The following is a 24,669-nucleotide window of genomic DNA, read 5'->3' on the forward strand; positions in this document are numbered from 1 at the left end:
GATCAAAGGTCATCCATAAGGTGAGTGAACTTGTGGACACAGACTTGTATCACAGCTGGTCGGCATTACGACATTATGCCATCACGGGACGTTTTTTAGTTATTTAATTATAATTGAAGCATAATGTAGGCCTACCATAAAAACAATTAACAAACATACAAATAAAAAATGGTATGGGTTAACACGAAAAGAACACAAAGCACAACATAAACACAAAAGCGATACCAAATAATGAAGCCCCTCCGCCGCCCCCTAGGGCACAGACAAGCTGTTGGTAGCTAAAGCTTATCATAGAATGACGAGGAAATATTCGAACAAACAACCTTTATTTCAGTAAAAAATACACAGGTTACATGGAATACAAATATTGGAAGGTACGGAATTGTTTGCTTTGAGAAATATCTTCCATAATGTGCAGCTATCAAATCACATTTCAGAGAAAAAGCAAAGTGTGGGAGCTATATGACAGAGACCCAGCAGAACAAAATAAAAAAAATCTAGAATTAGCGGTTGGACTTCCTATAGCTGCAGAAAGCCTGGAAGTATCTGATAGGCACAATACAAGATATATCAATGTTATCGCGATGGCAACCACAAATAATGCACAACCATACTTTAATCATGGCAAAAAAAAACATTCAACTTTACCATTAGGCAATTTAAGTTCAGAAGACTAACTGATACTTCCTGGAAGAGACTTCTAACAAACTAAAGACACATAATGACATATGAATTCTTTGTGCTGGAGCCCTCTCATGGGTCCTACTCTGCGGTCTGACAGTAGTCGTTTTGTGAAGACGGCCCCGGAGCTGCCTTCTCTTTCATCAGTGGGGAGGAACTATCAAAGATGGCTGACGCATTCATGTAGTCACCGGAACCTTCCTCTGCAGTATTATGATACAGCTGAGAAGAAGAAAACAAGAACTTGAAAAAGAAAGAATCATTTATTTATAAAACAATATATTCTGTTGGCCTGATTCTCTGATATGGTCATGGGGTTTGAACCCATGACCTTTGGGCTGGGAGTCACTGTAACCACAACCCAATAGGGCCGAGTGCTGTGATTACAAGCCTACCTTCTCCTCCATGTTGGTGAGCTGGGCCTCCATGAAGGCCGCCAGCTTGGAGAACGCAGGGCGGTCACTGGGCTCCAGGCTCCAGCACTTACACATCACCCTGTACCTAGAGGACCACAGAGGTGTTCACAGGGTTAGCACAAGGACATCTAAACACAGACCACTGACCACACACTGACCACACACAGACCACACACAGACCACTGACCACACACAGACCACACACAGACCACTGACCACACACAGACCACTGACCACACAGACCACTGACAGACCACTGTCCAGACACAGACCACTGACCACACACAGACCACTGACCACACACAGACCACGGTAGCCTGGCTCTGCCCGCCTAAGTACCTCCGCTCAATTTTAATTTCCCTTCAGTACTACGTCTTGGTCTGCGGTATGTTAGTGGGTGTTCTCTGTCCAAATTTTGTGCGGCCAATCAGCGAACAGAGGGAGTAGCTGAGAACAATGATGTTAAAGTCAGCTCTCGTTGACGAACATCTTCACGCACAGTGTGTGGTTTGTTTACAGCCTGCGCGCAACGTGATCGCCGGCCAAACGTTAGCGATTGGTTATGGCAGATCCAGAGTGGCACTGGACAGATCTACTGTGACTACAGTACAGAGGCATTTAGATTTAGGAGAAGGCTTACACAGAGACCCTGGGGTAGTACATAGACCCACTTACACAGAGACAGAGTACGGTCATATACCAACTCACACAGACATAGTACGGACATAGACCCACTTACACAGAGACATAGTACGGTCATACACCAACTCACACAGACATAGTACAGACATAGACCTACTTACACAGACATAGTACGGACATAGACCCACTTACACAGAGACCCCGGCGTAGTACGGACACTCCATCTGGAAGCCTCTCTCAATCATGGAGTAGAACTTGCTGTCCACCTTCACCCCAGGATACGGGGTGACCCCTGACACAGAACACAGCCCCAAGAAACCTTGGTCAATGCCTCTTTAGTTCATGTATCATATAAACACCTTTGTAGTGCAGCAGCTTACCCAGTGAAAAGATCTCCCACAGGAGGATACCGTAGGCCCAGACGTCACTCTTCATGGTGTACATGCCCTGGAAAATGCTCTCTGGAGCCATCCACTTCACTGGCAGACGCACCTGTTGGGAACAGGCACCCTCTCAAACTACGACCCACACAGCAGCCGGAGCTAGACTGTACACACTGTAGACACACAGACATCAGACTTGTTCCTAAACGTGGTCGGACGTCATCATGGCGCTGCGGTGGGACGTACGTTTCCTCGCACCACGTAGTTGGAGTCGTGGTCGATGTCCCGGGCGAGGCCGAAATCCCCGATCTTCACCAGCCGGTCTTTGGTCACCAGGACGTTGCGGGCCGCCAGGTCGCGATGGATGCACTGCAGATAGGGTAAAGGAAACATGATACATGATCCGGATACATGATCCGGATACATGAAACATTATCCTGATACAAAGATACATGATCCTGATACATGAAACATGATCCTGATACATGATCCTGATACATGATCCTGATGCATGAAACATTATCCTGATACAACGATACATGATCCTGATACATGATCCCGATACATGATCCTGATACATGAAACATGATCCTGATACATGATCCTGATACATGATCCTGATACATGATCCTGATACATGAAACATGATCCTGATGCATGAAACATTATCCTGATACAACGATACATGATCCTGATACATGATCCTGATACATGAAACAGGATCCTGATACATGATCCTGATACATGATCCTGATACATGATCCTGATACATGAAACATGATCCTGATGCATGAAACATGATCCTGATGCATGAAACATGATCCTGCTACATGATCCTGATACATGATCCTGATACATGAAACATGATCCTGATGCATGAAACATGATCCTGATACATGATCCTGATACATGATACATGATCCCGAAACATGATCCTGATACAATATCTTGATACACAATGCATTGATACATGATACATGATACGTTACAGAGGCATTTAGAATGATTTAGGAGAAGGCAGGCTTACAGAGACTCTGGGGTAGCACATAGACCCACTTACACAGAGACATAGTACGGACATAGACCCACTTACACAGAGACATAGTACGGACATAGACCCATTTACACAGAGACATAGTACGGACATAGACCCTTTTACACGAGACCCCGGACTAGTATGGACATAGACCCACTGAGACATAGACCATTATCCTGATACATGACACATGATCCTGACACACGATACATGATACATTATCCTGATACAATGATGCATGATCCTGATACATGATGATCCTGATACAATGATGCATGATCCTGATACATGAAAGATGATCCTGATACAATGATGCATGATCCTGATACATGATGCATGATAGATGATCCTGATACAATGATGCATGATGCATGATAGATGATCCTGATACAATGATGCATTATCCTGATACAATGATACACAATCCTGATACAATGATACATGATACATGATCCTGATACATGATAGATGATCCTGATACATGATACATGAAAGTTCTCATCTGCATTTTCAGAGATTGTAATAAATCCTTTTTCTATTTATTTACAAAATAAAATCCCACATTATAGCTGGATTCATAAATAAACGTTGAACCAAAACCTCTGAATGAACCTCTGAACTCGACCCTGAGGGGGGGATCCTTACGTTCTTGGCGGACAGGAACTCCATGCCCATGGCCACCTGGTGGGCGAAGCTCAGCAGGTCATTGTAGGTCAGCCCCTCCAGCTCCTCCGCCTGCTGCCCCGACCCCTTATCCATGCCTGGAGGGGGGGAGTAGATTAGTCCGTTGACTCAGTTCACAGACGAAATTCGACTCATGGTATACATCAATGTATTGCTTTTGCAGAAAAAATTATTCTCTTTTGATTCTACGCTTGGAAATAGCATCCGTAGCAACTGTGTGTCCCTCAAAACAATGACCTGCTATTCAGAAATAACAGATCTTAATTCATCAGAGTCGATTATTCACAAAGCCGTTTAATAAATATGATGGCCTTGGAGGCCTCTATGATTTAGGGCTGTACAAATTAATCTTACTTTGGTTTTGCATGTTAGTACAATTTATTCTGAATGGTGTGATATTTTTTCCTTCCATCTGCAGTGCATGTCTCTGTATGGTATATGTAGCATAAAGATCCTGTATCACCAATATCATGTCCATGGTATACGTAGCACAAAGATCATGTATCAACAATATCACGTACATGGTATATGTAGTAAAAAAAGATCTTGTACCACTAATATCAAGTCAATTGTATACGATGTTGCACCAAGATCATGTATCACCAATGTCGGGTCCACTACTGACCGTCATCTTTGAGGTTGAGGAGGGCGAGGTTCTCCTGCCCCCCAGTGGTGGTAGGGTGCATATGCACGTAGTTTTCCACTGGTATCTGGAATTCGCTGGGAAAACAGGAATTGCTTCATGATAAAGGTGGGAGGATTGTGAAAGACCAAGCCTGAAGGACTTCCTACTTGAAGGTAAATTTAGCATTAGATAAAGCATTTTAGATTTTACTAAATGTTACCAAAAATGGAGTTGAGGCCTTGTGACTGAAGAGAAAAAAACATGTCACTCACCTATACCTGCTACCTTCAAGTAGACATCCCAAGATCAAATACATATAATCATTATTTCCTCCATGACCATACAAACCGTTTTAAGTGTTTAGTTTGATGAGAAGGCTATTTGATGTAGAACTTTCTCAGATTAATGTTCAAAACTCCACCAACAAACCAGCCGATCAAATATCATATTGACAATCAAATATCACTTAAGGCTTTATAAAAAGTTCCTTCCACCTCTTATTAGGATGGCTCTATGAATTATGTCTTTAGTCACAATTGAAAAGTGTAGAGGCTAAAGTCATTATGCGTTCATACTGCCTCATTACTGGCCCTCTGGCCGGTAAATGAACGGCAGCCTGGATGAGCAGAACGGCTACACACAACGGAGAGAGAAATTATCCCGTTCATATAGTGCTATTTAAAGTGCTTTATGAATGTGAAATTCCTAAAAGTAGTCTCCTAAATCGTGATACTTTGATGTGCCCTCCTGTTAAAACGGGGGCCCATCCTTGGCCTGTGGTACACAGCAGGGTGGATGTGGTGGGCTGAACTGACCTGGAGTCCCCATTGGACTGCAGGTTGTGGTAGAGGCTGGTGAAGCGGTCCTTGTTGAAGGCGTCAGTGAGAGACTTATGGTAGCACTCTCTGTTGTTCTTCAGATAGTTCAGCAGATCTCCATACCAACAGAACTGAAAGATCAGATACACAGGCCCTGGGAGATAACAGAGAGACCGGAGGTTAACTACGTCACGCTCTATGCGTGTTATGAGAGTCGTGTTGCGGTGTAAATACATGAGGTCCATGCCTGTTTACCTGTGCCTGTGCACGCCCCGAGCAGGTTGACTATGTTGTCATGGTTACCTATCTGAGTCATCATCTTCAGCTCAGACATCAGCGCCTCTTTCTCCACCGTCTGGTGTTTCTCTGCAGGGGGGAGAAAGAACAGAAAGCTACCGGGTTGGATTTCCAAGGTCCACAACCTGTTGTGGCTGTCAGGCACCCATGAGCGAGATGCCTTAAGGCACCTTCCCACTGGGAGCTGAACCCGCCGACAACGAGTCTGACGACTCGGTTGGGGAGGGGGGGCTATCTGGGTCTCAGCACACCTTGTTCTGACTGTTGTGGGTGTGGGGGTCTCAACACACCTTGTTCAGACTCTTGTGGGTGTGGGGGTCTCAACACACCTTGTTCTGACTGGAGTGGGTGTGGGGGTCTCAACACACCTTGTTCAGACTGTTGTGGGTGTGGGGGTCTCAACACACCTTGTTCAGACTCTTGTGGGTGTGGGGGTCTCAACACACCTTGTTCTGACTGTTGTGGGTGTGGGGGTCTCAACACACCTTGTTCAGACTCTTGTGGGTGTAGGGGTCTCAACACACCTTGTTCTGACTGTTGTGGGTGTGGGGGTCTCAACACACCTTGTACTGACTGTTGTGGGTGTGGGGGTCTCAACACACCTTGTTCAGACTGTTGTGGGTGTGGGGGTCTCAACACACCTTGTTCTGACTGTTGTGCGTGTGGGGGTCTCAGCACACCTGGTTCTGACTGTACTGGGTGTGGGGGTCTCAACACACCTGGTTCTGACTGTACTGGGTGTGGGGGTCTCAACACACCTGGTTCTGATTGTCCTGGGTGTGGGGGTCTCATTTGAAGTGGTTTAAACTGTGTGTCCATGTCCCCGACGACCCCAAAGCAAGACGGACCGTCAGGACCGGTCTTCTAGTGGGACCCGCTGAGAGCATAAAGGCATGGAGAGTAGGTGGCCTCTGACCTTTGAGCATCTTGACAGCCACCTGAGAGTTGCCCTGAGGGCCGAAGCCCACTGCCGTGGCCTGGACCACCATGCCGAAGGCCCCGGATCCCAGCTCTTTACCTAGGGGGGCAGAAAACAACAGACACTTCATTAGCTTTTTTATGAGGCATCACCATTGGTTACCTACAGCTGTATGCTGTTTGCATCACCAACCGCTACCTTCTCCTCTTGTTCATATCGATATAACTTCTTTTGTATTTACTCTGTGTAGTTATTTTACTCCTGTTTAATGCATCTATTTCATGTCTACTTCTGTCCTGACCCGTCTCTACTTTCTGTTATGAGGTCCACATTTCCCGTATGCTGCTGTAAATGATCAGGGAGGGGAAGTACAGGCAGTCTGCTCACCCAGTTGCAGGTTCTCCCTTGGAAACTCCCATTTCTGGTCGTACTGGAAGTCCTTGAAGTTGATGTAAATATAATCATTATCATTGGGCCCCATTATCTGGATCATCTGTAGTTGGCTCTCATACCGCGGCTTCTGTTTTAGAAAACAAAACAGATTAAAATGCTGTGTGTGTGTGTGTGTGTGTGTGTGCGTCAAATGTAAAGTGTGTGTGTGTGTGTGTGCATGTGTGTGTGTTGTTTTGCTGAAGAAGAAAGGGATACAAGGAGTGAGCCAGCTCAAACCATTCTCAGACTAAAGAGGACCATGAACCACTATGGCTAGTAAATACCTTCTACCAAACCGCCATGAAGCGGCTAATAGGATGGGAGCTACCATCCTATCTCAAATTAGCGAATATTAGTGGAGCAGATATCCTTTGAAGAGGGATCGAGGGAATCTGGGGAGGAGGAGCCCTGTCTAAGTTCAGCCATGCCTGACACTGTTACTCTGTTTATATTATTCAAGGCCGGAGAAATGGTTGCCCTCCAAAGACTGTTTGGGGGTTCCCCAGTAAACAAGCACTCTTCTCCTAACCTACCCTTCACCGGCTGTCGTCACTACTGGCCCTGCTGATTCCCCGGCCTGGGATCCAATCCTGCCCTTCACCGGCTGTCGTCACTACTGGCCCTACTGATTCCCTGGATTCCTTCATTCTTCAACCCCGTAACCCATACCCTCGGCCTTGGACTCCTGGCCCCCTCGACCATATCTGGGTTTCCTCCCCTGTCCCTGACTCAGCGCCTGCCTCCCCTTGTTCCGATCGGCCTTGACCTCTAAAAGGACTTCTGATATCAAGGAGGGGGTGTCAAGTAGGGTTGCCTCGGTCTCAAGCTTTTGAGGGAGGGCCTCACTGACGGCGCCTGCATGAACTGCAGTCTCCTTCCTTGAGCGCTTAGAGTGGATAGGCTGGCAGAGATAGAGAATCGGGCAACAGCCAACGACCCCTCTCGCTTAATAGATCTCCCTCCCAATCAGCCCGGTCGTTCTAGGCGGCATCGGCATGATGGAGCGGTGGCAATGGGTGCCCCCCCTAAAAAGAAGGCAAGGGGCGGGCTGGCCTCTAAGGTGTACGGATTGGGGGCCGACATGGAGCAAATGCGGTCGCTCCTCCTTGCCCTTCAGCCTGGGACTGGTCGGGGGCTGGCTGGGCTACAGCCTGACCATCGTCTCAGTTTGACAATGCCCTTTCTCTGGCAGCTTCGGCTAACCTCTTCAACAAGGTCATGACAGAGGGCGATGCCTCCCACATATTGGATGAGGCCTCCTGCTCCTCTGCAAAAAGCTCTCTGCAGGGGGCAGCAGACACCTCCATGGCGGCCGTCATGCGATGGCTCTGGCTTGCCTACATCTCGATACTGCGCAGACTGAGTCGGCCCAGGCCAGCGCCTTCTTCAGGCGCAACCCTGCCCCGGCCACATCCACCAGTACTTGAAGGAGCTTCATGCTTTTTGGAGGGACACCAGGGCCTTTTCCCATTCAACGTCGGATGCCCGGACCTTGGCTGCCATGCAGAATGGGGCACAGGTTGGGCTAGGCCGCATGCCACCAGTCGAGCCTGCCATCGCCTCCCTAATTCTGGCTCCTGATGAGGCTCTGAGACCAAATGCCAGGTGTCCTCGGCCACAGTGCAGGGTCACAGATGACCTCCTTTCAAAGGCCTACGAAGCTGCGAAACGCATGGGTCGTATTGGGAACTCCTTTTCCCACCTGTTGCTGGGTCTTTCGACCTCTCTGCAGCAGGCCCAGGTTGAGCCATCACTGCAGAGTCTCAGTGACGCCTCATTACAGGCTTTTGCCCTCTTGTCAAGGGAGTTAGGGCGCACGATGTCCACCCTCGTCCAGCCTGCACTGTCACCCCTGACAGAGATGTGTAGGAGGGTCCTCTGTGCGGTGCCGGTGGAACCAGGGGAGCTTTTTGGGTGAGCTGCCCTTGAGGCACTGGAGGGGGCTGCCCGAGCTAGGCAGACCAGGCAGCAGCTGTCCGGTCTCCATAGGAGTGTGTCCACTCCTAGCAGGCCTGGGGGCCCCTTGGCTGTCCCCCAGCGAGGCTCTTAGCAACCTGATTACTCTGGTGGCCTACGGAGGTCTCAGGGGCCTGCTCAACAGCCTGCGGATGGCTTTCAGGCGCCCGAACGCCTACCTTCCTGGCAGCTTCGTGCCCCACAACCCAACCGGCGCCCCCCCAGCCTCAGGAGCCTCAGGAGGCCGGTGGGGTAGGCGCTTGGCCCAAGGGGCCGGCCGTCGGTTGGTTTTCCTAGAAGCAGCTCAGTTACTGGGCTGCCTGTACTTCAGACCTTTGGGTGGTTTCCACCTTGACCCAAGGGTACGAATTGCAGTTCCGACGCCGGCCCCTAGCCTTCAGCCGGGTCAAAATTACTGTTGTCAACGACCCGGCAAAGGCCTTAGCTCTGGACCAGGAGTTGTCCGCCCTCCTGGCCAAGGGGGCAATCGAGCCAGTGGATACTCTGCTGCATCCCAGAGGATTCTACTCCAGGTACTTTCTCGTGAAAAGGAAAGATGGCAGATTCCGCCCCATTCTCGACCCGAGGGGACTCCTGAAGGTAGTCCCCTCGGACTACCTTCAGGAGTCCCTGAAGGTGCTACCATTTCCCATGCTCACCGTATCAGACACGCTGCGTGTGGTCACCCGGGGAGAGTGGTTCACCACTGTGGACCTGAAGGACGCATACTTCCACGTCTCAATTGCACCGCACCATCAGCACTTCCTACGATCTGAAGGTCCTGCCGTATTTGGACGACTGGCTGATCTGTGCCCCGTCCCAGTCTCAGGCGGCCCGGGACACGGCTCAGCTACTTTTGTACGTGGCCCGGCTGGGCCTGACGGTTAACTTCTTGAAGAGTCGCCTGGACTCATTCCAACAGGTCACATACCTTGGGATGGTCCTGGACTCGGACGCTATGAGGGCCTATCCCAGGGCTCCAGACTAACTTTTTCCTTGGGTGCACTGGTGCGCCTACATTTTTAATTTGGGTGCACCAGCACGTATTTATGGCCCAAGTTTTGAGTTGTTGGGGGGGGGGGGGGGGGGGGGTTGGACCGTGCCTGCCTTGCGCTGAGTTGTTGACGGGGGGGGTTGGACCGTGCCTGCCTTGCGCTGAGTTGTTGAGGGAGGGGGGGGGGGGCAACCCGGGCAGTTGCACCGGTTGCACCGTCGATATTTACGCCATTGATTAATAATATCTTGACCATTAAATAAATGCCTTAAATAAATGCCGAATCTGTATCTCTCATAAAGTATATCGTCAGACAATGCCAAGGGATCGGTTCTGTCCCGAAAAACCCTCTGTCTCCGGAGAGACGCCTGTACGATAATTGCGTCGAGGTCCATGGGAACACCCACAAATGGTGACGCCATTATCGGAGGAGGGGCTAGGAAGCTGCGCACGCCGATATAAGTAGCCGATCTCCGGGTAGACTCGCTGAAAAGCTGCTCCCGACCAGGTTTGGTTGCGAGCGTAAGTCACCATGGTGATACAGCGACGCTTAAAGAGATCGACTTTCATGGTACAGCTAACCCAGGCTTTCAGCTCAACATACCTCGCTAACCCTCTAATCGAGCTTCGTAGTACAGGCCCCTGGATTGGGCTTCGCGGGTTTGTTTCCCGGCGTTTCTATTGTTACCGGTCTTGCGTGTTCCAACGGTTTATTAGGTGTCTAATAAATCGCTGTCTAATCAATACTTCATTCACTGCCTCTTCCGTGGTTATTACAATATTATGAATAGACTGCTCTGTAAAAAAATAAATAATAATAATTATACCAGATACATTTTCAGTCGCACCGGTGCGCCCAAATAAAATATTTGGTCGCACTACCCCGAATTCTAGGCGCATGTGCGCCCAAATTAGGCGCACTCTGGAGCCCTGTATCCGTCACCTCAGCGTGTAACCGACATCCTCCTCTGCCTCCCCCTCTTCGGGTATGGCAGGATGGTGCCATTCATTCATTTTCTTCAACTCTTGGGCAAGCTGACAGCTGTGGTGCCTCTCTGCTTGCTGTCTCTGTGCCCTTTGCAGATGTGGCTAAACAGCCTCCACTTGGACTCCAAGTGGCAAAGGCAACGAAAGGTTAGGGTGTATCGGCGATTGCCTTTTCCCTCTGTCCCTGTGGAGAAAGAGATTGTATATATCTGTGGGTGTACCCATAGGCACCATTCTATCCCGTCGGGAGCTGGTCATGACGGACGCCTGCCTCTCGGGATGGGGCACGGTTTGGCAGGGCAGGACAGCCCAGGGGCAGTGGCCGGCCCAGAACCACGCACACATCAATTAGGGGTGTAACGGTACATGTATTTGTATTGAACCGTTTCGGTACGGGGTGCTCGGTTCGGTGCGGAGGCGTACCGAACGAGTTTCTATATGGACATATTAAGTAGAGGACCGCATGTGTGGAACATGCTGCGGCCGCACATGGACAGTTGCGCACACCGTAGCTGTGTTTGAAATCGTTCCCAATTAACTCACTCAATCACTATTCCATATATAGTGTTCATGACATGCACTATTTAGGGAACGAACAAACAAGAATTCGGACACTACGCTGTAAGTAAAAATTTATCTGAGCAACAACTTGAAACTGTTTAGTGTTGCAATTGTTCATTGTTGCACATTAGATTGAGAAAAGATTTTTTTTTTAAAAAACAGTCTGAGCCAATGTTATTTATTTTTATTTCTACATTTCAGAATCTTTATATTTTTGAGCAGAATTCTAGCTTTGTATTGTCTAATGTTCCTATTGTAAAAAGCACAAAAGTGTGTTATGAACAACTTGAAGCACATGTTATGAAGCACATTTATATTTAGCATTTTGATTTTTTACTGTACCGAAAATGAACCGAACCGTGACCTCAAAACCGAGGTACGTACCGAACCGAGATTTTTGTGTACCGTTACACCCCTATCATCAATGTGCTAGAGCTCAGAGCGGTACAAATAGCACTCAATCACTTTCTGCCTCAATTGAGAGGCAAGCATGTGCTAGTTCGATCAGACAACAGGTCGGCTGTTGCCCATATCCCCGCCTGGCTAGCGTGCGGGCGGTCTTCATACCGGGGGAACGGAATCAGGTCGCAGATTTCCTATTGCGGCGGAAGCCCCTACCAGGGGAGTGGCGGCTTCATCCGGAGGTGGTGGAGACGATATGGGGTCTCTTTGGCAGAGCGGAAGTGGACCTCAAGTGGACCCACTGCTGAGGGTTTGCACTGCGACCGCCAGGAATACCATTTTGAGTGGCAGGGCACTATCTACCAGAGCACAGTATGCCAATAGATGGAAGTTGTTCTCTGACTGGTGTAGGGGTCACGTGGGGGTCAAAGGTGACTATGTTGGTATTCATCTCATCTCATTTTCTTCCGCTTATCCGGGGTCGGGTCGCGGGGGGAGCAGCTCAAGCAGGGGGCCCCAGACTTCCCTTTCCCGGGCCACATTGACCAACTCTGACGGGGGGATCCCGAGGCGTTCCCAGGCCAGTGTTGAGATATAATCTCTCCACCTAGTCCTGGGTCTTCCCCGAGGTCTCCTCCCCACTGGACGTGCCTGAAACACCTCCCAAGGAAGGCGCCCAGTGGGCATCCTTACCAGATGCCCGAACCACCTCAGCTGACTCCTTACTAAGTAAAGGAGCAGCGGCTCTAATCCGAGTTCCTCACGGATGGCTGAGCTTCTCACCCTATCCCTAAGGGAGACGCCAACCACCCTTCTGAGAAAACTCATCTCGGCCGCTTGTACCCGCGATCTCGTCCTTTCAGTCATCACCCAGCCCTCATGACCATAGGTGAGGATAGGAACGAAGATCGACCGGTAGATCGAGAGCTTTGCCTTGCGGCTCAGCTCTCTTTTCGTTACAACGGTGCGGTAAAGCGAACGCAATACCGCCCCCGCTGCTCCGATTCTCCGGCCAATCTCACGTTCCATAGTACCCTCACTCGACCCCGAGGTACTTGAACTCCTTCACTTGGGCTAAGGACTCATTTCCTACCCGGAGTAAGCAATCCATCGGTTTCCTGCTAAGAGTCATGGCCTCAGATTTAGCGGTGCTGATCCTCATCCCAGCCGCTTCACACTCGGCCGCCAGCCGATCCAGTGAGTGCTGAAGGTCACAGGCCGATGATCCCATGAGGACCACATCATCTGCAAAAAGCAGTGATGAGATCCTCAGACCACCGAACTGCAACCCCTCCCCACCACGACTACGCCTCGATATCCTGTCCATGTATATCACAAACAGGATTGGTGACAAGGCGCAGCCCTGGCGGAGCCCAGCACCCACCGAGAACGAAACTGACTGGCTGCCGAGGACGCGAACACAGCTCTCGCTTTGGGAGTACAGGGATTGGATGGCCCTGAGGATAGACCCCCTTATCCCATACTCCCGCAGCACCTCCCACAGTTTCTCCCGGGGGACCCGGTCATACGCCTTCTCCAGATCCACAAAACACATGTAGACCGGATGGGCATACTCCCAGGCCCCCTCCAGGATCCTTGCGAGAGTGAAGAGCTGGTCCGTAGTTCCACGTCCGGGGCGAAAACCGCATTGTTCCTCTTCAATCTGAGGTTCGACGATCGGCCGAACCCGCCTTTCCAGCACCTTGGAGTAGACTTTACCAGGGAGGCTGAGAAGTGTGATACCCCGGTAATTGGCACACACTCTCTGGTCCCCCTTTTTGAACAGGGGAACCACCACCCCGGTTTGCCACTCCTTTGGCACTGTACCCGACTCCCACGCGATGTTGAATAGGCGTGTCAACCATGACAGCCCCTCAACACCCAGAGCCTTTAGCATTTCTGGCTGGATCTCATCAATCCCTGGGGCTTTGCCACTGCGGAGATGTTTGACTACCTCAGTGACCTCCACCAGGGAAATTGACGACGAAACACCATCAACCTCGAGCTCTGCCTCCAACATAGAGGGCGTGTTATTCGGATTCAGGAGTTCCTCAAAGTGTTCCTTCCAACGTCCGACGACCTCCTCAGTTGAGGTCAACAGAGTCCCATCCTTACTGTACACAGCTTGGACGGTTCCCCGTTTCCCCCTCCTGAGGTGCCGGATAGTCTTCCAGAAACACTTTGGTGCCGACCGAAAGTCCTTCTCCATGGCCTCTCCGAACTTCTCCCACACCCGCTGCTTAGCCTCCGACACGGTAGCAGCTGCAGCCCTTCGGGCCTGTCGGTACCCTGCAACCGAGTCAGGAGTCCTCCAGGATATCATATCCTGGAAGGCCTCCTTCTTCAATCGGACGGCTTCCCTGACCACCGGTGTCCACCACGGTGTCCGAGGGTTACCGCCCCTTGAGGAGCCTAAGACCCTGAGGCCACAGCTAGCCACCGCAGCTTCAGCAATGGAGGCTTTGAACACCGCCCACTCCGGCTCAATGCCCCCAACCTCCACAGGAATGCTAGGGGCCTCCTCCAGACGTTCCCAGTTCACCCGCACTACGCGTTTGGGCTTACCAGGTCAATCCGGAAATTTCCCCCATTCCCTGATCCAACTCACAACCAGATGGTGGTCGGTTGACAGTTCCGCCCCTCTCTTTACCCGAGTGTCCAAAACATGCGGCCTCAGATCAGATGACACGATCACAAAATCGATCATTGATCTTCGGCCTAGGGTACTCTGGTACCAGGTACACTTATGAGCACCCTTATGTTCGAACATGGTGTTTGTTATGGATAATCCATGACTAGCACAGAAGTCCAATAACAAACGACCGCTCGGGTTTAGATCAGGGAGGCCATTCCTCCCCACCACGCCTCTCCAGGTGTCTCCATCGTTGCCCACGTGGGCGTTGAAGTCACCCAGCAGAACTACGGAGTCCCCTACTGGAGCCCCATACAGGACTCCATTCAGGGTCTCCAAGAAGGCCGAGTACTCTGAGCTGCTGTTTGGTGCATACGCACAAACAACAGTCAGAGTTTTCCCCCCTACAACCCTTAGGCGCAGGGAGGCGACCCTCTCGTCTACCGGGGTAAACTCCAACACCACGGCGCTCAGCCGGGGATTTATGAGTATCCCCACACCCGCCCGGCGCCTCACGCCCTTGGCAACTCCGGAGAAGAATAGAGTCCAACCCTTATCCAGGAGTACGGTACCAGAGCTGAGACTGTGCGTGGAGGTAAGCCCCACCAGATCTAACTGATAGCGCTCCACCTCCCTCACAAGCTCCGGTTCCTTTCCCCACAGCGAGGTGACGTTCCACGTCCCCAGAGCCAGCTTCTGCCGCCCGGGTCTGGTCCGTCGAGACCCCTGACCTTCGCTGCCACCCATGTGGCTGCGCACCCGACCCCAACGGGTCTTCCCACAGGTGGTGGGCCCATGAGATGAAGAGAGGGGGGGTGCCACGTAGTTTGTTCGGGCTGTGCCCGACCGGGCTCCGTGGCAAACCCGGCCACCAGGCGCTCGCCATCGAGCCCTCCGTCTGGGCCTAGCTCCAGACGGGGGCCCCGGGCTTCCTCCGGGCCGGGTCACATCTCCTCTATTTCCGTTATTCATTGAGGATTTTTGAACCATTCTTAGTCTGGCCCCTCGCCTGAGACCACTCTGCCATGAGAGACCCTACCAGGAGCACAAGGCTCCAGACAACACAGCCCTCAGGTTCACAGGGACACGCAAACCTCTCCACCACGATAAGGTGACGGTTCCAGGAGAGGCTTGGTATCCTGTTGGTATTAGGTACTCGAAATGCGCATGCGCGAGTTGGAGATATCCAGTGCTTTAAGCACCAGTCATCCAGGATTCATAGAACCGTAGTTACAGTCGGAACTCTTGTTTTCGCGTATACGTCTGACACTACTCGTGACATGAAACTGATCAACACGCACACACGCATACACGCATCTGGTAATGTTTGGCTACCGCATCTCGTCATTAGACAAAAACTTTCTGTTACTTACCTGTAAACATGCAAACATCCTAGCAATCGGTTAGGTACCAGACGATCGGCTGCATAACCCATTCTCTGCTGTTAATCCATACATTTTGAACGACACAAACAAACACTGACAGCCCTCAAGGCCGATTTAGGGTCGTTTTAGACGCAGAGACGTAAGCACGTAATTTACACAAGGGACTTGTTTTAGACAAGTTTTGATTTACGGTTCCTTTAAGGTTCCTTAAGGATTGCGCGTGTTGCAAGGGGATTCTCCGCCAGAACAGTAGGGGGAGCAACAAACTAATCTGTGGGCGTGGAAGTGGAAATCGCTGGCTTGTTTATATTTATGCACTTCCAGTATTTTCGACGAGAGTAGCAGTAGCTAAGTTTAGGTTAGCGGTCTTTTTCCACACTCTGAACGATGTTAAGGTTGCTGTAAAACCGGAAATGTGAGACTCCTGAAAGGATGTGGTTAGCTGGCCAATCACAGTCTTTGCGAGCTGCGTAGGGCCGTAGTGTTTTAGTCGCATAGTCAGGAATTTTGGGCGACGCACTTAAGCACGTAAGGGGGGATATTTTACCGCGCAAAGGGGGGTTATGTATCTTACGTGCTTACGCGTTACGTCTAAAACAGAGCATATATCGGCCTTCACTCACGTCCTGGGTCCTGAAACATTTCGAACCCCGGCCAACACGAGCGCCGGAAAATGTACCACTTCATTGCCTGATTGGGATGCGGGAAGATGACTGTTTGCAATGGAGGGGGGGAACGTTATTTGCGGTATGTTAATTATTCTGGTATTTTACATTGTAATAGTGAAGTTCATAATCAGCATATGAAATGTTATGAGATGAATAATGAAATGTATCTACGAAGATTATTTCAATGATAAATGTGAATGTAGTATTGTACATTGGTCTGTGAAACCCTATGGCAATTGGTATCCACCAATTGATTTAATTTGGTGGCTTTATTTAAGCCCGGTGTTTTCTGCCTTCCCGGGAATGGGGGAGGGAGAGGGAGACTGCTGGGGGAACGCTTGCTGTGAGGCTGCTACACGTATTGTGATCTCCCTTTGGAACTTTGCTAGTGAACAACCCTCTGGTTGATTTTGTTTTGTTTATCAAAGTATTTTTGTTTGGCTTTGCCGTTTCACTTCTTAAGCACAGTAAATTAATATTCACTATTTTTCCACGTAAACCTACGTTGCTGGCTGAATTCTTAAGGCCTACTCATAAACATCACTGCGTCCTAACCGTTACATCCTGAAGTGGGAGTGAGTCAAGAGGCTCATTCTCATAAACCCAGAGAACGGACGTCATGGATAAAGACCCAGAGAACGACTTCATGGATAAAGACCCAGGAAACAGACCAAATGGATAAAGACCCAGAAATGGACCACAAAGAAAAAGACCCATGGACCAGGAAAAGGACCAAGATGAAGACATAGACCCAGAAAAAAGAGGAATGAGGAAAAGACGAGGACCCAGAAAATCTGAAGAAAATAACTCTCCAAATGCAAATTCCGCAGCCCGCTTGAAGCAAGCCTTATCTGCCGGTTCATGAAGGGAGGACTCATCCCGTAGCCCTACGGAGATATGAAGGCCACCAGCTGTGGGACCAAATGAGTAGACACTTTCAGCCGTGAAAAAAGATTGAGTTTTCTCTCTCTTTCCCCTGTTCATTAGAACCACTCTCCCATATGAAAGAGGTAGAATCCGATACCAAAATAATCTTTTTTTATGTTTTTTTCCGCTTATTGCAATTATCCAAATATTAGCCTGCAAATAAAACTGTAATCAACCCACCCTTTTTCCATTAATCAGGGAATTCCTTTAAATAAAGAATAGAATAGTGCTTTGTGAACAGTCAGCGGAATCAGTATAAGCATTATGGATCTTAGAGGTTACTTAGTCAAGTTCGAAGAAACATATCCCTAGAGTTAGTCATCTCCAAACTCTTAAACAATCCTAGCAAACCTCCAAGTGCGCGGATCCCAGGGGGGAGCTATCACACAGACGTGATCGGCAGCCATGGCACTGACCAGGGTTATGCTCAGGGGTGGGGCGCCGAAGCAAGTGGGGTAGGTGTCTGGTTAATGCGATAGTTAGGGTCTGGGCGAATCTCTCCACCTCCCGTGAGGTGGTACAGTCGACGGATCTAACATTGTGTGTGTGTGTGTGTGTGTGTGTGTGTGTGTGTGTGTGTGTGTGTGTGTGTGTGTGTGTGTCGTACTTTTCTGATATTGTAAAGGAACAGCATGCCAATCAATATCAAGGCGACCAACAGGACCAGAATGCCTATTTTGAGCTCAGACCCTGGGTTCTCGGGACCGATGAGCTCCCCTAGACCAAGGAAGATATGCACATCAGTTCTGACGTTCTGTACGATCTGCTATTTGGGATATTTTGTCATTGGAAAAGTAACATTTGTTTGGAGGGATATCTGAGACAGTCCCTACCTGTTGGACTTGGCAGAGTTCTGTCCTTTGCATCACTGCACCAGGATCCAAATGCATTGGTGAGGCAGAATTGAGCAAAGTGATGGGGAGGCACCTTATCGATCATCAGGGAGCGGTTGATCCTGGTCTCACAGAACAGCACCTCCTCCACCTTCTCCTGTTGGAAAATTGTACAGCTGCACAAACACACACACACACACACACACACACACACACACACACACACACACACACACACACACACACACACACACACACACACACACACACACACACACACACACACACACACACACAACAAAAGCAGACACAAACAAATGCAAACACACACAGACGTGCACACACACAGACGTGCACACAAACAGACGTGCACACACACAGAAACATGCAGACACACACACAGACACAGAAGCACATACAAACAGATGCACATACACATACAGACGTGCACACACACAGACGTGCACACACACAGATGCACACACATACACACAACAATATCTACTGTATCATATGTAAAGGACTGTGATACCATGACCCCACTACTCGTGGGTATCCTAGAAAACGTCTTCCTGCTGCTCAAGGACTTGTACCTAAAGTTTCTCTGGAAGACATTTTGGGATCAAAATAATCGATAAGGAAATGGTCAAAAGGAGACGTACTTGGAATCGTTGGGCTCCTGGCATGACCTCCAAGAGACATTTGTAGGTACAGGACTCACTGTCTCACACCACAAAATTTTAGGAAGCCACTGGCAGTTGAACTGAGGTTTATCTGAGTTAGGATCAGGAAATCATAGTTAGATCTGCATGACGGTAAAAGGTTACGGTAAAGAGGTGACCGTTTCCTCAAAAGCACATTTGATTCTCTCTGGCTGCCCACTGTTGAATCTCAGGCTGATGTTTGTGACATCAACTCCATGAGTTAAGCAGACAAACAACATGTGCACACAGCCATCCAAACTAAGATAGAAACTATTGTCCACATATTCTTTCTGTTTTCTTATACCTGCCACACACAATTTCATCTTGTGGGGGTATCTCCGACGGTCCACCTCCAGGTGTAACTTATATTCCCCAGATCTCATGTGGTCGCACAGCTGCCTGGTCCTGTGGGATAATGCTTAGTGCTTGATTAGTTATTTCATCGGAAGATCAAACTAAACACAAACCACCCAAGTACATACTACTGAAGGACTGATGTTATGACCACTGCCCTCATATGGGCTAAGAGTGGTTCTTATCATCTCGAGTGGCTCCACAGCGCTCGCCGGTCGGATAGCACAGGGCACTAACTGCTCTACGGTAGAAGTCTACGACGGTTAACAGCTTAATGCACTCGCTACCTGTTCCTCCAGGAGGACCCTCCACAGTCCCTCCATCTCCCGTCCGGGCTTTCCCACGCACAGTAGTCAGGTAAAGGGTGGGAGGAGATGGTGGCTTGCAAGCAGAAGTTCATGGCCTCTTTGGCCGAAATGGTCTTATTGGTTGGAGCCAGACTGACTGATGGAAGTCTTTCGGCTAAAGCAGGGGTGGTAGAAAAAAACGTAACCTAAGTTCTGGAATTCAAGGGGTTCAGTGTCCTACTCTTAAGCAATTCAATGTGTGAAGCTGAATATCAGAGAAATGAGAATGAAGTTGTCTGAACATGTTCTAAAGAGTAACATAAACCTGTCTCCCGGGAGAGTGTGAAGGAAGTTAGTTTTACAAACCCAGGACTTGGACGGAGATGGTCTTATTTTTTGGGCCACAAGTGTATGTGCCGGTTTGTTCCAGCGTCAATGACCTTATGTATAGGTAGGCCATCTTCCCCCATGTTTATCCATCTTCAAGCACCAGGAAAAGATTGCATTAAATCAAAGCAAAAATATGGCAATTTACTGCAAAACAAGAAGGATACAGTGAGTGCTATTACTTGTATCATTTAGAAAATGTATCTAAAGCAACACAGTGTATTCAGAATCAGGAGAAGGTAGTGTTTAAGACATCTCTCTCAAGGATGCATACACGAGGGTTATGGACACAACCCAATACTAACTGAGGACAGCTTGGATTCAAACCCCCTGGACATCACTATCTGGCCCTATGCAAACACACTGCAAACCCCTTTTCCTCTGTGTCCTTCTCTGAGGTCGATGGCTTCACCTTGGTGGTGATCTCCGGTCCTCTGCCCTTGCTCAACCACCGCGGGGCGGTGTACTTGGACGTGCAGCGCAGCAGCAGGGACTGGCCTGGGCTGAGCACCACCTCCTTCACCTCCTGCTGCTCCACACCTACCGGACTTTCGGAGTCCATGTCTTGAAAACGCACATGTGTGGCGAAGTGAGAGTGGTCTTTAGATGGACCAGGGTCGTCCAGTTTGAATATCATCCAACACATCCACTTGGTAGAACAATAACTTGATGTTCTGGCTCTCTGTGCGTCTTTGTACTCATTGTCCGTCAAGGTGTTTATTATAATTTGTTTGACGGTGATTTATTTTTTCTATCCATGTGTTAGACAAATCGTAAAACGCAAAGACACAGATAAGACATTTGGCTCTTGGCTCCAGCTGCTAGTACGGTAACCGTGGCAAAAACGCATGGTAGCGACCCAGGTTTGACACCCACCTGTGGCCCGATGCTACATGTCAGACCCTCTCTTCTTTAACCCATTGTCCAGTCAGGCACCACCCAAAACCCATCAGCAACATACATAAAAGGAATACATGTGCGTGGGTGGCTGGAGATTGGAGGAAGTATACGTGTGAAATGGCTGATTGATAAGATAACCGATAACGTTCTCAGAACATTATTGCAACTTGAATATTTTTAGCCTTTCCTAGAACTTGGGGTGTGTGTGTGTGTGTGTGTGTGTGTGTGTGTGTGTGTGTGTGTGTGTGTGTGTGTGTGTGTGTGTGTGTGTGTGTGTGTGCGTGTGCGTGTGCGTGTTTCTGTATTATCTGTATAAGTTCCTGTATTTTGGAGATCAGTACAAAACCTTTGACATGACAGCGTGTTTGCGTTACCATAGTCGTATAGCTGAGTGCATTCTGTCCCTATGGCGTTGGCAGCACAGCACATTAACTTCTTATTGACAAATGCGTCTTCTGAAGTTTTGATCGGATTCTCAGAGTATTCTTTCCTGTTGAAGAGAAGAACATGCATTATTGTCGAAATAATCATCTTATTACCATTTTTTTGGATGAAATGGAAAATTAGTCCATATTTGAATGTGTTGTATGTGATAACCTTCGAACCGGCCTTAGTTATCTCACCCGGATGCTTGGAGGCTGGTGTACCACATGACGGTCGCTTTGGGGTTGCTATCCGAGACACACTTGATCTCAGGGGAACGATGATCACCTTTTTTAATGAAATCAAAGCTGGGCGGCGAGGGACGTTCTAGAAACATCCAAATAATTAGTATATATAACCATTGTCATTTGATGAATCAAAGAATTACTATAGTACAAGGGCTTATTCAGCCTGGGATCATTCCAGAACCTATCGTCCCTGAATCAAACTCCTAAGGCTCAGCACAGACAAAGCGACAGGATGACTCACTCAGGATGGTAAGATTGAGGGTCAGCGCGGCGTGGGACCCGTTGCCCCATGAGCACTTCACTGTGCAGATCCCAGTGGTATTGCCCGTCAGGTGGAGCAGCACCTTGGGAGGACTCCTGTCCCTGGGGAGTCACATTTACTATTACCTATTATAAACATTTAGCTGCATTTCTATCCAAGGCCACTTGCATTGAATTACGATCAAAGACAAAGACAACTATAGTCTTTCAGCCACCTTGCAGACTGAAGCCTACTAATGGGATCCAGGCGTTTGGGGATCAAACCCCCAAGCCACTACACTATTTTGCCCATTTATAAAACAGACAAACACACACAAACTGCTCACAGAGTCACTACTCCGACCACTCCATTGTGTAGGGAGCAGACAGAGTCTGCTGGAAGGCCTACTAAGGATAGCCTTGTGCCAATACATCCTTCTACAACAACGGGATCTGAGGCACTTCCATCCAGGGGGAACGGGACCTAAACATACAGGAAACGTAGGTGAGTAAGTGACAACCAGGCTGCATCAAGGTCCTTGGAACACGCCACCTAGGTGGCTGCCCATTCCACCTAGGTGATGTGGAAAATCCGGTTTATTGGTTTTGCATATAATGATACATGGCCTGATGCTCCATGTTGGAAAACTCTCCCTGTGTGTGGAGATGGCTACCTGTGCTCATTGATCTATCTGGCACAGGTGTGCAGCCCCACCCAGCCCCAGAGTCCAATCCTTCTCGACCATGGTGAGGCTGCTTAAAGCAGCCTTTGTCCACACACCCTCCCACAGAGGTACAGCAATTTAAATAAATGGAGGTTTCCGCAGTGTCGGAAAATGCATGAAAGTATACAACCAAGTGTCAACGGCCGACACCGCAGTATGGTGGCAACAACAACATAGTGAATCTCTTTAGCTTGGTCAGCATTCAATTTTATTTATTTTTCTTGATTTCTATCAAGGGTTTACTTGATTACCTTTGATAAATGATAACATGAAGCTTGGCCTGAATGGTTTTGGTGACCTCTAAGCTTTGGGTGGAACCACTGCAAGCTTAACTTTCTCCAAGTCCTCTGATGAGATTAACTTAATGAATAAAATGGTAGGAAAAAAGTTCTCACCTCCTTGCTTTGGCACAGTTGAAGTACTTCTTCTGCATTCTGGCCCTGAACTCTAACATCCAACAGTAGCAGGACTAGATGTTTTGTTTCGATCAACCATGGTTTATAGAAGCACACACGATACAAAGTCAACAGTCAAAGTCAAATGTATTTGTGCAGCACAGTATCAGACACACCAAACCCCCACCCCCCACACACAGACGTTGTTTCTATATTTAATAGTTCATAAAAAATTGTTTTTGTTTAAATGTAATGAAAATGAACAAATGCATAATGCAACCTATAAGGCACCTATTATGTTGCAGTACAATGATGACTTTATCGTTAATAGGACTTTTGTTTTCATAGTCAATTATGACTTTTGTTTTTCATAATAGTTTGCATTAGTCATATTCTTATATTAGTCTGAGGTTTTAAAAACCTTTAAAAATGAGAGGTCTTGACTATCTCTCCCTCTCTGCTCTTTTTTTCCAGACCCAAGCTCTCATTTCCTTTTGCGATTCAGAACATGACACGATTGTTTAAGGGTGATGAAACCAATATTCGCGTTTGCTTTGCAGTAAAAACAATAACAATTAACAATGACAGTTTTCTTAAAAAGGGTTACTTCCCTTTTCTATCGTTAATAGCCTAGATAATTCGTTTGCCAATCAACCCGAATGAACTCATCCTGGGTTTTAAAAGCTGAGCAAAAATGTGTCAATCAATGGAAAACCGCTAAAGGTGTAGGTCGACTAATATTCCAAAAAGTAACATTGTATCCACTTTTGATGATTTGGCTGATACTTAATTGTAATAATCTCCCATATGCTAATTCTCAAAAACAATGATTAGACTTCTTGATGCCATTTTATAACGTTCTAATGAATGGGTTAAAATAACTATGGTTAAAATCGATATACAACGATACAATATAATGGTGTATGAAATTTCGCTTACCAAGAAAATAAATAACTGAAATACCGAATAAATATTAAATTTTTGTATGATAAATAAACATGATCGTATTACAAACTTTGTAATAACCCATATCAAGTTATATTACCTGCGGTGAAGAATATGAATGTTTTTATATTCATCCCGATAAGAAAAACTACAAATGCCCTGACTTACCCACGACCAGTTCCCAGTATCCCATGACCCATTCACTGTAAGAGACCAGTGACTTGCTGACTTCTGAGCTGTCGTCGCCACTGAAGGCTTTTTAAACAGCAGAAGTGGTTTTGCATGATGATGACGCTGTCAGCATCCCTGCGAGGGTTGGCTCCTAGTCTCTCTGAAACACCTGACAAATATGAAAGGGGAACTGGATGAAAAATCAAAGACTCAAAAGTTTGCTAATAATGTTTATCAATATGTGAATAATGCTGATGAATAGAGAATGGGTATCAACCCATACACCATTGTATGTCAGGCATACACCTGAAGCAAGTGTTAGGCAGTTGACATCTCCTGCTTTATCAATAATGCACCCATTTGTTTTTCCTTTTCGAAAGACCCGACCTTTAAGTTGTAACTTCTAAACCTATTTACTGAAGATGATGGTATCTCACCAGCAACCATCTCTGGGATGGGACAGCAGAGCACCACATGCACCCGAGTACAACCTATGCACCGCAGTCCGTCCACCATGCGGGACATGGCCCTGTCACAGTGGGACCATGTCTGAAGATCGGTGGTCCCATGTTGAAAGACTGCTGTCCTTGGTCCCACTCCCATCATGTCTGA

The 24,669-nt window shown here is 48.2% G+C and overlaps 1 protein-coding gene across 4 annotated transcripts; it reads right to left on the reverse strand.

The window, feature by feature from the left end:
- Positions 1–309: 309 nt before the first annotated feature.
- flt3 (fms related receptor tyrosine kinase 3) lies at positions 310–24,633 on the reverse strand. Of its 4 annotated transcripts, XM_060044561.1 has the most exons (25): positions 24,495–24,633; positions 24,055–24,226; positions 22,942–23,015; positions 22,169–22,305; positions 21,823–21,944; positions 21,534–21,660; positions 21,285–21,400; positions 20,423–20,574; positions 19,990–20,103; positions 19,624–19,798; positions 19,287–19,387; positions 18,941–19,052; positions 18,279–18,454; positions 18,053–18,162; positions 6,889–7,021; positions 6,499–6,600; positions 5,541–5,651; positions 5,283–5,439; positions 4,468–4,562; positions 3,804–3,919; positions 2,369–2,491; positions 2,120–2,231; positions 1,932–2,031; positions 1,077–1,182; positions 310–903 (listed from the first exon to the last, which is right to left on the reverse strand). In XM_060044561.1, exons 9-25 carry the CDS (start codon positions 20,081–20,083, stop codon positions 763–765), a joined length of 2,064 nt encoding a protein of 687 aa, XP_059900544.1. In that variant the 5' UTR covers positions 20,084–20,103; positions 20,423–20,574; positions 21,285–21,400; positions 21,534–21,660; positions 21,823–21,944; positions 22,169–22,305; positions 22,942–23,015; positions 24,055–24,226; positions 24,495–24,633; the 3' UTR covers positions 310–762. The 4 variants fall into 4 exon arrangements, 3 of the variants coding, with proteins under 3 accessions (XP_059900544.1, XP_059900545.1, XP_059900546.1); XR_009524247.1 differs by having other exon boundaries at positions 765–903; positions 1,013–1,182; positions 19,990–20,574; XM_060044562.1 differs by lacking the exon at positions 22,169–22,305 and having other exon boundaries at positions 19,990–20,574.
- Between the last annotated feature and the right edge of the window lie 36 nt (positions 24,634–24,669).

Source organism: Gadus macrocephalus, chromosome 23, assembly GCF_031168955.1.
Source record: "Gadus macrocephalus chromosome 23, ASM3116895v1".
Taxonomy (NCBI): Eukaryota; Metazoa; Chordata; class Actinopteri; order Gadiformes; family Gadidae; genus Gadus; species Gadus macrocephalus.

What these genes read in the sequence shown, in the direction of transcription:
- flt3 (XM_060044562.1), bottom strand. Translation starts at nt 20,083, where the DNA reads ATGGCCTACCTATACATAAGGTCATTGACGCTGGAACAAACCGGCACA. An exon ending in GATGAAATTGTGTGTGGCAG is followed by an intron (nt 19,053 to 19,286) that starts GTATAAGAAAAC and finishes ATCCTAACTCAG; the next exon opens with ATAAACCTCAGTTCAACTGC. An exon ending in CGGGGCGTGCACAGGCACAG is followed by an intron (nt 5,440 to 5,540) that starts GTAAACAGGCAT and finishes GTTATCTCCCAG; the next exon opens with GGCCTGTGTATCTGATCTTT.